The following is a 14,003-nucleotide window of genomic DNA, read 5'->3' as shown; positions in this document are numbered from 1 at the left end:
GTGTCCAAAAAATCTTAATTTCACTTCCATGTGTATGAACCAATGTCCCAAGTCACAAATGCAGATGGTCTTTTAACAATCTGAATTGTCTGCACAACTGAGTGATTGACAGGGGAAAGGTTTAAGGTCAGGCAGAATGGCAGGTCAACTTTTGGTCATCACAATGTCCCCTCTGTGCAGAACTAAATCTGTGGAGTGTCAGATAGAACCCAGTCCAGCGTTATTGCTGAAAACCTGTTAAAGATAACTCGTATTGATTAATCTACACATTGATCTCTTGTGGATCAAGTTAGGGTTTTATCAACCCAATGATTTCTTTTCTGCACACCGGCCCTGTAAATTAAAAAAATATACATGTATAACTTGCTCTTTTTTTTAAATCCAACTTGCTTCAGTCTATAATTCCTAGAGGTGCCAATATTTGACTTGCATCTTTATACCACGTCCTACAGGTGAATAGACTATTCAGCATGAGATCTTTTTAATTGATTTCAGGTAAGATGTGGATAGAGCAGATTCTGTACATAAAGATAAGCAGAGATAAATAAGAGTCCTTCTTGTAGAATTCAGGTAATGGTTAACTTTGCTTACCAGGTTTGTCGTGAATGACTATATGCCTGGTGACACCTCTTCTGAGTACATAGATAATTAGCTGGCAAGCCCCTATCTTTGTGAGAAGAGTTGTTCATTACCCACTTGAAGTTATTTTTTCAACTAAACGTAGGATTATGTGAAGGCAAGACTTCAAGCTGTGGGCGGTATATCCACCTGTATAAATGGATAACAAAAAAAAAAACTCCAACTGATATCTCTGGGTAAGAGTATCCACTAAATGCCAATGAGGTAATGTAAAGCAGCCATTTATGTTGGAAGGTCAGAGTGGTGCTCAGTGTCAGAGAGTCAGAGACTCTCAGCTGGAAAGTTGTTTGCTACTAGCTAATGACCTACAAATGTTGCACTGTATCAGACCGATGTCCTGATGTATGGTCTAATTTTGCAAAATAGGTATCAAGCAAGGTAGTTTACAGCTACCTTACTTGGCCAGCCACCTTAAGTAGCTACATACACTACCGGTCAAAAGTTTTAGAACACCTCCATTCTTCCAATTTATTGAAATTTAAGCAGCTCAAGTCCAGTGGACTGAAATAGAACAAAAGGAAGCGGTAAACTGCCAGAGGTTTTAAAAAAAGTTTAGGTTACCAAAAACTGAAAAATAATGTAATTTCAGAGTTATAAAAGTCCTTTTTCAGGGAACAAGTAATGGGTTAACAACTTACAGATTTTCTGCAGCAATGGAAGTAAATTAAGCCTTGAATTTGATGCAAACAATTCCTACAGGTGTCCTGACTTTTGTTGATTACTTACAAACCCTCTGTCTGTATAAAAGCAGTGTTAGAACAGACTGTGTTACTACACTCTCTGAAGCATTATTTGGACAATATTGCACTGCAGGAAGTAGTATATTGCTTATCATAATGGCGAGAAAAAGGCAATTAACAAAGGAAGACAGACAGAACAGTATAACCCTTAAAAGTGTAAGTCTTTCCTTTACAGAAATTGGGGGTGTTCTAAAACTTTTGACCGGTAGTGTATGTCATTGCTCAAAAAGTTGCTGTTTCATAAACAGTTATAAACTTACTTTCTGCAGGTTTTTGGTTGATTTTGTCTCTCTCATGCGTGCCTATGGTCCAGATTCTGTTTTCACATTGTCTAGATTCTTTTGTCCTATATGAATGTCAATAGTTTTAGTTTTAAGGCCAAATGTTTATGGCCAAATGTCCATTTATTTCCAGTATTGGCATAAACACCCCACCTAAATATATCCACCTGCACCTGGTGTATTTTGGTGTCGCAGTTGCTGTTTGGAAAATAAAGATGGATGAGAAGTGGGAAGGGAAGTTTTCAGGTGATCTGCAGCATTCATGAAGAAAGTCTTGAATTCTGGAGCAACATCTACCACAGGCATTGGGCTAAGAGATCCATAGCCACAATTTTTTTTTTGATTCATTGAATGTCGTTATCTCACTCGGGTGGAGTAAGACCAGACGCACGGTCCACGTAAGCAAGGCTAGGTACTGGTCAACGTTCACATGGCTACATCTCTCCATCTCCCCTGATCGGTTGTGTGAGCTGCATGTGCATACGTGGTGTGTGTGCTGTGTATGTGCTGCAGATAGGCTGTCCACTCACACCGGACTTGAGTCTCTGGTGATGTCATAGAAGGGATTTGGAAGAAACGAGGGTGCTAATCTATATCTGCGCAAACTGCCCTCGGTTTAGACCTTTACTGAATCACTCTGTGGAAAGGGGCATGGAGAGATGAGTTTCATAAGCATACCCTCAGAGGCCCCCAGGAGCTTCAGGGAAATTAGAGGAAGTATGTTGTCAAGTAACTCCATATTGGTTCGCTGTCTTACGAAACTTTGTCCTTTATTTGAGGAAGCAGAAAAGACAGCTGGTAATCGTTGGTGACCAGTCTGGAGATGAATAAAATATCCAGTTTGATTCACAGACAGCCAGAGTCTGACACTTTCATATCCCTGCTCATATGATATGTGGCAGCGGAGACAATGCACTTTGACCTCTGGCAGGTCAAGTATCAGTTTAAGAGGATCTGTCCCAGTTTTGGAAATTCTGTGTATTTTAATGTCTGTGTGTGTGTTTGTATATGTATAGAAGGTATGAAGAAGGTGTAAACATTGATGTCAAATGCTAATTTTGAGTATTACTCCTGTTTGCACAAACCCATGCCTACTTGTACAGATCAGAAGGCTAGACACACCCCACCCACCATGAGCAATGTTGTGACTATGACCTGACATTCTGTGACTCAATGAATTCCCTTTACTTGATCTTGTGGCATACATTAAAACTCACTGCACAGTATTGCAAAACATAAATGATCCCCTCAGTGCAAAATTCTAGTTAAATGGTGATCTGTTCATAATTAATCTTCCATCAATCATTCCCCCTTAAGGTCTTGTTCTATCAGATGTTTTGGTTAAGTGATGAGGGCGGCTGTTGCTACGAACGCTCTTGCGTGAGGGCAGGAACAGGAGTGCAGCGGCAAATGACACCTTCATTCTGTACAGTCTGTTCATTCAAGAGTTGAGGAGTGGTTAACGCTGGCTTCCGGTGACATGCGTACAGTTGGAAGTGCACCACAGACACCTACAAGCTGCTGGTCTGATTTCGTTTGTTTTGCTGTTTGTGTGGGGTGGAGGGTTCCTGCACCAAATACGATGTTGAACGCCTGAGTACATTTACCTGGGGCACGGAGAGCAGGGTATAGGTTTATTATTATTCAGTAGAACACACTGCAATATTAATAGTCTTGGATATTGATATTTTTGTCTAAATTGTTACCACTGTAATTTCTCAGTGTGCTTGTTTCTGTGTTTGCATGAAAATCAGAGGAATAATAACATTTATTACTGTAAAATATTTATTTAGTTTTGGAAAATTGGCCTGTGATCTTTCCTTAAGAATTTTTAATTTAAAAAAAATACTGATGTAATTCCCATTGTTAGAGAGTTTTGTGTCTGATATTAGAAGGTGAGACTGGAAGAAAGAGTTTTTGCAATGGTGTACACTGAAAGTGACAAGATTCTTGGCACGTCGTACTTCTGAGTACTACTACACAGGCCCAACATCCAGTTCCTCTCTCAGGCCTGAGTGTGTTTCACTATTGAGTAAAGCGTGCTTGAGAAATTGGCCCAGCATTTGCTCTGTGAATCAGCGCTGTACAGGAAGTGAGGGGCATGATGGGAGGAAGCTGACACTGCAAGACTTTAACCACATCTTACGTGTGTCACATCTCGAGCTCGTCCACATCCGCCCTGTGGGACAAAGTGCCTGCCCTGCCTGCCTGACAAAGTCCACACATCCACCGGTCCAGAAGGGCAGGGATGAGTAATATCTGATACATGGAAGTATAACACAAAAGAACAGAATATAAAATAATGTCATAGTGAAAATAAAACTCATTCAGTTCATCCCAGAAGAGTTCTTGCTGTTCCCCTGAAAGAGGTTATTCTAGCATTTATCGAGAGGAGCTGTGGGGTTCTGTTGGCTGTGGAGGCAATGCATTGTATAGAACACGGTTCTGGTGGGCTTGTTAGTTTTTACTCACGGTCTGAACACAGTGCAGAGGACCTGTCCATCGGCTGATATTGCTCAGAAAAAATGCTATACATGGGAGCTCAATGTGCTGCCCTGCAATATGTAGGAATATTGAACACCACATACACATTGTGTAATGTAGTATTCTTACTTCTGTTTTGAAGAAATGCTGCTTGTTATTAGAATTCATTTTAAATGTATCTACTTTTATCTTTTTTTAAGTAAGGAGTTCTAGGCAAAGGTATGCTACATAATGAGAGCATATAAACATCTACAGCACTTAATGAGAATTTCATTGCATCATCTGATTGATAAATCGATACCTCTTTAGCATTTAAAAGCAAGAGACTGACTGTATCAAGCAGCAAATTAAAGTGCACCAGACTGATGACAAAAAGGACAACCATGTACTTTATAAGTGTGTATCAAGCCTGTTTTACGCAGTAGCTTATCTTTTTACTTGAATTCTTTATTTAATTGTTTCTGCGAGACTTGCATATTTAACGTATGGAAAACATTTTTGTTTTCAAAGGGCTGCAGCTGAAGTTTCTTATCAAATGCAGGCATTTGATTTTACCATTCAAGACAAATTGCTGCATTGTTACACAGCCTTTGCTATAAATATTTGTTCACTGATGAGCAAACAAACCTCTGGTACACATGTAACTAATTGGGTCAATGTTTTGTGGCTTGCTAGAAAAAGACAAAAAGATGACTAACTTGGCCATCTGACAGCTCACTAGCAACATGTATAAATGGCCATATGATAGCATTACCTATGTAATACATTTGGAGCTATTGCAGTAACTAATAAAATGCGCTTTTAATTTTTTGCTTAGTTTTTGTAATGAAGACTACATGGAACAGGGAGAAGAAAATGTTCATTTCAGTTTTGTTATATATGATAATGTAACCAGACAGCTCAGTTTTAGAAGCTACTGTAGCTAAGATTGAGGTGTAAGCTCTGTCTGAATAATATAAGCTGGCGCAAGTTTATGGGTCTAGCACATCAAGGTGATGACTCCCAACTTGTATTAGTAAATGTTTAAATACTTTAAATAGGCTTTTAAATGCATTTAAAATATTCTGCTGTTGAAATGTGTAACAAAATAGCATGTGTGACAAAGTTGTAACCCAAACTAAAAATGTCACGACCACTTCTACATGCCCACGTTTTATTTGAAAATGCTGTATCTTGCTACAATATTTTGTGTCTCTAGAATATCAAGTACCTTTGCATAAATCTTCAAAACATTTAAAATATGTATTTGATGCTGCTCTGTAGGTCTGTGGGTTACACGGATTATCAGAAAATAAAGTACTGTTTCATTTATTAATAACAAAAATATTGTCTTGGAATATAATTTCAGCAGGTGGCTAGCAAACATTGCTAATTTTTTTGTTAAAGTTTTAAATTAAAATTAAAAATTAAAATTGCTAACATTGGATTAACTGAACATTGCAGACTGGTGATAAGCACAATGTCAAAATGATAGCTAATATTGCATTGCAACAGATGTCACAAATGTCATTTAACATCATTTAAAAATCTGTTGAGATGATTATGTATGTTACACCTGTTATGTTTAATAAAATGCACAGATAATGGCCGGGTCTCAGGCTGTATCCTAAAACAACCCCTCTCCCCTGTCATCTTAACTGCAAGCCCCCTCAGTGTGAACATTTTCTGACATTGCAGAGTGTGCCAGTGAGTTGGCTATTAGCAAGGGGAGGGGGGGAAAATGGTGATGTTTAAGCCGTTCACTTTTTAACATCCTTCATCGTCACTGAGCATATAGCACCACTACATGACATGCCCCTCTGACAGAATTGTTCAAGAGGAAAAGGGCTACACAAGTTTACATGTTTAGTTTTCAGTCCCTTCAAGCATATGGAGAGGAAAATTTTTAACTGACCGATAAATAACAATATTTGGCCTTGAAGTGTACAGCTGGTTACCATGTATTACTGCCAAACAGAGTTTGTATTCATGTGCCACTGATTGCATTTATACGAAGTGTCTGTCATATTTTTTGTTTTGGATTTCTCAGTTTAAGTCGCTGATCGTAAATCCGGTTGTTTGAGCTGTCTCTGCCCACAGTGCAAAGAGATATGGTTCATTGGCTTTCCCCCCTCGCTGCAAAGCTGACACTTTCACAGGCTTGCCCAGGCAGTACAGCTGAGGGTATGACAAGCACCCCCTTTTCCCCCTTGCCTCCTGTAATAAGGGGACACTTCATAGCTGGTGGTGCATTCGTGGGCGAACAGAGATGTAGGGGGAAGGGGGGGGGTGGGGGGGATGGGGGCACAGTCTTTATCAACCCTTTATCAGCCCTACAAGTTATGCAACCAGTTACACAAAGTGTCTCCCTTTTCCCTTTAATTTAATAATGAATTACTTTTCTAAAACACCATAATGTCTGCATTTATCAATGAAGTGAAATGTTTTTTCATGCACCTTCTAGTCTGGTCAGATAGTTCTGTTGCTGGGTGACCTGACTACCATCATTAGTAGACATCAACAAGGCAGCACAGTTGATGCAGGGGGGAGTGCCACCACAGTGCCAGGGAGTGGAGAAGCATTCAGCATCTTACATGGCAGTGACGTGGCTACTTCTGAATGTCCACCAATATTATGTTATCATTGGTCTAATATCAGCCATGCTACTAATGTAGGCACAATTCAGGGAACTTGGTCAAATGATCAGGCATTCCATACACAGGAAAATGGGTTAATGGGTGTTTGTCTGTTTTCCACTATTTCACAGGTGAAGCTAAGAACCTAGGTCCTTGCTCTGGGCCAAACCGCTTGCGGGACCTGTGCACCTTCTGTACAATCAGCCTGGACCAGGAAGAGGTTTTCCGGACCAAAATGTCAGAGAAAAGTCCGAGGTAAAACGGGCCGCCTCCCCTCCACCCCTGTTCTGTTGATTGCCTGATTTGCCTGAGTTTCAACACACAAACATACAGACATACATGGAGACATATGCATGCACACGCATGTAGACATACAGACATGGCCCACATACACAAGCAGGCATAATATGAAAAACATACGTGGCTGTGCAGACAAACACAAAAGTCTGCTTCTGGTGATTGTTGTTGCTGGGGGCAGGGAGGTTGAGCTGTTCAGAATACAGCCTGAGGCAAGTAGGGGCTCCAAGGACAGACCCAGCATATCCAACCCCCCCCCCCCCCCCCCCCACCACCCTCCAAATTATAGAGTGGCTCTCAGCGAACAGTTATGCCTTTGTAATGCTCTCTATAAAGTAAGACACCCAGAGAAGCCTACCTTTCCTAGAACTGAGGCTTTCCCTCTGAAGGTATTTCACAACCAGAGTTTCTTTCAGTGTCAGAGGAACCGTGTCCACCCACGCACACCCCTGCTTTCTCTCTCTCTCAGTTCTCTCTCTCTATCTCTCTCTCAGTTCTCTCTCACTGCGTACTGTGTTCTCTCTCTCTCTCTCTCTCTCTCTTTCTTTCTTTCTGCACACCACTGCGGACATGTCTAGAACAGACGAAGGGCGCATGCAGGGCCCCGGTGTGTAGGGACCGCGCAGGCCGTGGCTTGGAGAAATGTCGGGTGTTGGGCGTTCTCTTCCTTTCGGAGCCTGCAGAGTTGAAGTGTGTGGTGTACGTGTGTGTATGGAGTGTGGGGGGAGGGGTTAAGGGGACGAGGTGATGCGACCCCCCCCCCCACCTCACTCCCCGGGCGAGGCACACTCGAATGGATTGCGGGAGGCAATCCGAGCGTTCTCTGGCCTCTGTTGTCATTTCTCATTGCTGCCCACACCTCCCTGCAGCTCGCTGCCCGGCAGGTCTCCCGCGGCGTGTTGCACGGTGACTCAGCTGTAAAGGGGGAACGCTATTTATAGCGCCTGCCATTTAGTGATGGTGGATGCTGGAGTGTAATGACTGGAGTCTCTGTGGAGCTTGTCACCCTCAGTCCCTGCCAGCCTCACTAGTGCCCCAGGTGAGAGAGTCTTCCGGAGCAGTGGGAGGAAGAGGACGAGTAAAGAAACACAACATTTTATTAGCATCAGCCCAGCGTTGTCTGCCAACCTCCTGAAGTCATGGATGGTGTAGAGGGTTTTTTTCCCCTCCTCCCCCTAAAAAGAATGTGACTTTGTTACCTTTCTTAGAAATGACATCCTTCCCGAGTTTATCATAAACATTGAAGCATACATTCTAAACAACAGTGCCGTGACTGTGGGAGTTTTTTTTTTTTTTTTCCTGCACGGGATTAAAAGAATGCTGTTGTACAAACTTCACTAACTCTATACTTAGCATTACCCCCTTACCTGAAACATCAATGTCGAAACATGTTAATGGAATACAGGAAGTAGGGGAAACTGCTAGTTTGCCAGCAATAACTTAATAGGGAGAAAATTCAGTTTCAGACCAGTGAGTCAAACAAATCCTGAGACGTGAACCAACGAGTTCCAGGTTTGGCTTTAAATTAGACCCCTAAAGAAAAGCAACCGATAAAACCAAAGTTTACTGTTTCTTTTGCTATCAGACTTTTTCCATACTGGATAGTGTGGCTGCTTTAGTGTGCCATGTCATTCATGTGGAAAAAAATCCTTTTGCTAAGACTGATACCTCAGGACAAATCAAGGGAGGCTTCCACAACAGGCAATATCACTGTTTCAGCACGCAAGCGGATGACTTTCACATCCCTCAGGTTTTGTGTCAAAAGCAATGAGTGCCTCGGTATGAAGAGCCGTCACCACCTTATCAAATAATTTATCTATTACTGTGGAAGACTGTGTTCATTCATGCAGACATTCTTAATTACTCCAGTGAAACTGTTAAGGATGTGCATATACACAGGAACACATGCCAGTGAAAATAACCCACTGTCAAAAGTAACACGCTGATCCATTTAATCTGTTTGCCTACTATATTCACTTTTGTACGTCGCTTTGGATAAAAGCGTGTGCTAAATGAATAAATGTAAAATGTAAATCTAAGTCAAAATCAATTGACTATATATGATCATTGTAATCGTTATAATCATTATAATGATGTATATAATATTATTATCATGTATAATTTTTTTTGATCAACCAGCAGCCTAAATATAACGTGTTTATTCATGGCTGCAAATTTTAGATATTGTTTATGGTGGTCTTAATTTATTCAAAATGTATTCTTGATCAACAAAATCAGTATTTTCACACAAATGAATGAAAATATGTGAAATCCTATTAATAACTGCATTTCTTTTTACAAATAATTACAATGGTGTGAATCAAGGACATGAAAACATTTGGAGGCCATTGTGATTGTTCTTGTACGTTGCTGACAAGAATGTCATTTTGTTTGTTTCCAGCCCTTTCTATGGAGAAGACTTTTATTTTGAAATTCCCCGGCCATTTCAGTATTTGTCCTTCTACGTGTATGCAAAGAGTGTGTTCCAGAGGGACCTGCCAGTAGGTGAGTGGTCCTATGTATAATATCACTGCAGGATGCCTTTGCCAAAATTCCGACCTGCTGAGCTCACAAGTAGGCTAATGCTGTGCTTGTGCGTGTGTGTGTGCTCCCAGGGAAGGTAGCGATTCGGAAGGAGGATCTATGTAAATTCAGCGGGAAGGAGCACTGGTTTTGCCTGCAGCCTGTGGATCCCAACTCAGAGGTCCAGGTGGGTAGAGACAGACAGCCACACCCTTCAGCAGGCGGAGTGTGGCTGCTGAATGCTGAAGTCATTGGTTGAGTGTTCCATAGCCCTCCCCTCACAAACGCTCATGAACACAGGAGTGTGAATTGGTGTTCATCTCTCCCCTTTTTTTAGTGGATGCCGCCTCTGCTCTCTATCAGTATTGCAGCAGGCTTTTTTGTTAGTATGTTCGTTTTGTTTTCCTTTCTTTCTCGGCCCTACACCAGTGGTTTTGTTGCTGACAAACAGGATGTAGGGGCGGGCCAGGGCGTGTCCTCAGGGGCATGTGTGGGGCCTGCTGGACATGTAGCTCACCCCAGTACGGCTGCACGGGCTGCATTTCAGCAACACGAGTGGAGGCTCTCTGTGGTTTTTTTTTTTTACCATCCCGCCTCAGGCTGATCGTCGTGGAGACGTCTCCACATCCTGTTTTTATTATTTAAGAGCATGCTGATCATCGCAGAGCTGCCGGTAGCGGAGTGGCACCGTGAAGGAGAGAAGACCTGTTTTCTTTGCTCAGTTTTAATGCATAACCTCAGAATGAACCATTTCTTGTTCACCACGATGGCTGAATTTTAGCACAACCTAACTTTGGTATATGTGGGTATGTTGCTGTATTGGTGAGGAGAGTACCGGGTGTTGTAAATGGTGAGAGGAGTATAGCGCAGCATGAAATAACCACATGTTGCAGCATTCCACTGCCTCTGTGCATAGACTGTCAGTCCACTTCAGATCATTGCAGTGGGAAGAGAAACGTCACCACTGATTTATTCCAGTGTAAACCCAACACAACAGCAATTTACTCCAGTGTGGAAACATCATGCTGATGTACTCCAGGACAGAAACACTGCCTCAGTCATTTCTTTTAGGATGAGGACAAGTGTTACTGTAGCATATACTTTCAACATTTACATTTCTGCAGTGACCTTTTCAAGGTGAATTGTAAGGGCAAGTGCTTTATGACTAAAAATTGATGCTTTATGGTGAAATCAGATGGTTTATTTTACTTTAACTTGGTCTCGTTAAATAACTAACGCTGTATTAGCAGGGTTAGGAAGTCGAGCGCGACAGACGCGCACCAATAACTCCCCTAGCTTTTATTAAGCGGGCTGTTGGCCGGACTTGTGATGAATTGCGGCGGTGTGTTTGTTTGTGTGTCTGTCACTTCCTATTGCAGCCTTTTGCAGCATCTGATCTGATAAGGACTTTGAATATTCACAGATACTAGAGCAGCTTCAGTGGCCGTGTCATTTCCATAAACAGAGCATGTGATAAACAGCACTGACTGAGGGACTGACAGGTCCGCGGAGAGAGAGCAGTTCACCGCTTTCGTGTTACTTCTCTCCGTATGTCCACCGTATCACTGACTTCCGGACATCAACCGTTTACACGGGCCATGTGACATGAGTGTCTCAGTTAGGTGGTGGGACTGATTGGTCTTGTGTGTGTGTGTGTGTGTGTGTGTGTGTGTGTGTGTGTGAGTGAATGAGGTGGTGGGAGTGACGTGGGATGTGCGTTAGTGACTGTGATGTATGGTAGTGTGTGCAGTTGGATTCCCGTAGTTTCTAGGCTGTCTAGTCGGGTTAGCACAAGTTAACTTGTAGGACTTGCTCACACTCACTGGTCTGGGAGTGTTGTTAGCTCGTTGCTCATTCAGCATGAATGGATACGCTTCTGTCCTTTTGTGCTGCAAGTTGCTCTGAATAAGAGTGTCTGCTAAATGAATGAATGTAATGAATGAATACAATGTTTGTCGATCAGGGGGTGAGACTAATTGGTCATGTGACGTGTGTGTCTGAGTGAGGGGCTGTACTGATCAGTTGTGATGTGATTCCTTCTTCCCAGGGGAAGGTTCACCTGGAGATGCGCCTGAATGAGTTGATCACCGAGAACGGTTCTGTCTGTCAACAGCTGGTGGTCCGGTGAGTTCTGCTGTAGTCTGGCAGTCTGGCTCCGCTTGGTGCACTCTATATTAAGTCGGTTATTCCGAGACCAGAAGACACACTCTTCCGCACAACACAGTGCACACTCTGGTGTGATGTGCACTGCCCCACTGTCGCTTTTGTCATTGCCATGGCTGTGTGTGTGTGTGCGCGTGTGCGCGCACCTGTGGCAGCATCAGGGTGTTGTATGTGGAATTTGTGTTCCCTCTCTGTGTGTGTCTGTCTGTGTGTGTGTGTGTGTGTGTGTGTGTGTGTGTGTGTGTGTGTCAATGCCTGTGGCATTGTCAGGGTGCTGTATGTGGAATTTGTGTTCCCTCTGTGTGTGTGTGTGTGTGTGTGTGTGTGTGTGTGTGTGTGTGTGTGTGTGTGTGTGTGTGTGTGCGCGCGTGCACGCACGTGCATTTCTGCGTGTCTTCCTCAGGCCGCTGGCACTGCTTGCACTCATTCACTCTCGTCAGGAGCAGGTTAATGAGGAGGAAGTGATGGCATCTCAACAGGAAGCTGGACCTCCTCAGCCTGCTACTGCAGCGGTTAGGGTTTGGCGTCATACTCTGCGCTACTCTTGGTGACAAGAGGCGAGGTGACAGAGAGCGTGCGTAGATGCATGCGTAGTGTGTGCAGTTCCACGGCAGTTTGGTTTGGAGATTTTTACAACACGGTATCAGCACAGCTGGCTGCACTGGGCCTGTCGTCACGACACCCTGACACATACGCACACTTCCTGCTGCCTGCCGCCACTACTGCTTTTCTCATGGTTTTTTGTTATTTGTGTAGCTATTTTTGCTTATTTTTGGTGACTTCTGCTTTTCTTCCATTCTCCAAAAGGGTTTTGTTTTGAGGGCGTGTTCTTCCTGATCAGTGGGTGGAGTCTACAGCCTGAGCATAGGGTTATGAGGTCATCCTCTGAGCGTGCTCATTAAGTAGTTCCAAAATGCGGACCTGGTTATCACTGATCTTTGAGACATGTTCTGATAGGAACAATCAAGGTGTATCAAGGTTATTGTCTTGTGACAGAAGTTTTGCCCCTTAAAAACTGCTATATGATTTGTAATTGTGACAAAATTTTGAGCAGATTTCAACCTCTCTCATCTTTAAGCCAGTATTAATATTGATTAAATCTGTGTCGTTTTTTGCAGGATAATTGAATGCCAGGGCTTGCCACTTATCAACGGACAGAGCTGTGATCCGTACGCTACCGTCTCCCTTGTCGGACCAGCCAGGTGACTCACCTTGAGTTTCATAGGGTCACCTGGAGTGAGCCCTACTCAGGTCTTTAATGGAGGAAATTTTGAGAAGCCTAACTGTTTTTGCAACAAGAAATAAAAGCAAAGGAATGTGTTTTTTTTTCTTTTCATGAATGTTTTATTTTATTTTTGGTCACTTGATAGCTCTGTGAGGCTAAGCTGTCTTCATCTTCTCAGGTCTGACCAGAAGAAGACCAAAGTGAAGAAGAAAACCAGTGACCCCCAGTTCGAGGAAACCTTCTACTTCGAGGTAGCGAAACATTTTACCTGTGCACAGAATAGCTGAGTCCTTGTCATCACACTGTAGGAGAATAATGTTTAGGGCCAGATTCACTAGGGTTAAATGAATCTGTGTGGGTTGCCATGGGGAGGAAATTGCTTTAAGGGATGAGGCTGTTGTCAGTGGCTCCTTTTCCTCTGAAATAAATTTAATTATTCACATGTATATGTGTTCCTGGGAAGAACGTGCAGAAATTGGAAGGGGATCTTATAAATGGGGCCTGTTAAGTATTCAGTTCTGTTATGAAACCTTAAATTAAGCACAAACCTCATTTTTGCAAACATGACTTGACATTTGAAAACCAGGCAAGATAAAGATTTCTGTGTATGCCTTGGAATTTGGTTCCTTTTTAGTTTTTTTTTAGTTTTTTTTTTTCTTATTGCTGTTCCCAGCCAGTGTATTTTATTTGTGATTGCACTCAGTTTTCTTTTTCTGTTTTATTTCTTTACATTACATTATGGGCAGTTAGCAGACTCTTATCTTGAGCAGCTTACCTAGGTTACTGTTTTTTACACGTTACCCCTTTGTACAACTGGATATTTACTAAGGCAATTCTGACGCAAGTACCTTGCCAAAGGGTACAACAGCAGTGCCCCAGAGGGGAATCGAACCAGCAACCTTTCAGTCACAAGTCCTGCTCCTAACCTTTGTGCTACACTGCTGTCCTTTAACATCGTTAAATGTTATCATGTAAAAGTACTTGTTACATCAGTTGTTTTCATTTGTGGTGATCCTCGTGTTCCGGTGATGTGGTA

General features: G+C 42.6%; 1 protein-coding gene across 1 annotated transcript in view; it reads left to right on the top strand.

The window, feature by feature from the left end:
- The window catches only part of rasa2 (RAS p21 protein activator 2), a 34,115-nt gene that overhangs the window by 2,322 nt on the left and 17,790 nt on the right, over positions 1 to 14,003 (top strand). The window contains exons 2-7 of the mRNA XM_036536026.1: positions 6,891 to 7,014; positions 9,458 to 9,561; positions 9,672 to 9,766; positions 11,627 to 11,703; positions 12,861 to 12,944; positions 13,146 to 13,218. Coding sequence (XP_036391919.1) covers positions 6,891 to 7,014; positions 9,458 to 9,561; positions 9,672 to 9,766; positions 11,627 to 11,703; positions 12,861 to 12,944; positions 13,146 to 13,218 — 557 coding nt within the window. The remainder of the gene's footprint in view (positions 1 to 6,890; positions 7,015 to 9,457; positions 9,562 to 9,671; positions 9,767 to 11,626; positions 11,704 to 12,860; positions 12,945 to 13,145; positions 13,219 to 14,003) is intronic.

Source organism: Megalops cyprinoides, chromosome 9 (assembly GCF_013368585.1).
Source record: "Megalops cyprinoides isolate fMegCyp1 chromosome 9, fMegCyp1.pri, whole genome shotgun sequence".
In the NCBI taxonomy this organism is placed as follows: Eukaryota; Metazoa; Chordata; class Actinopteri; order Elopiformes; family Megalopidae; genus Megalops; species Megalops cyprinoides.
Note: the sequence above shows the minus strand (reverse complement) of the source record. Positions and strands in the feature narration are given on the sequence as shown.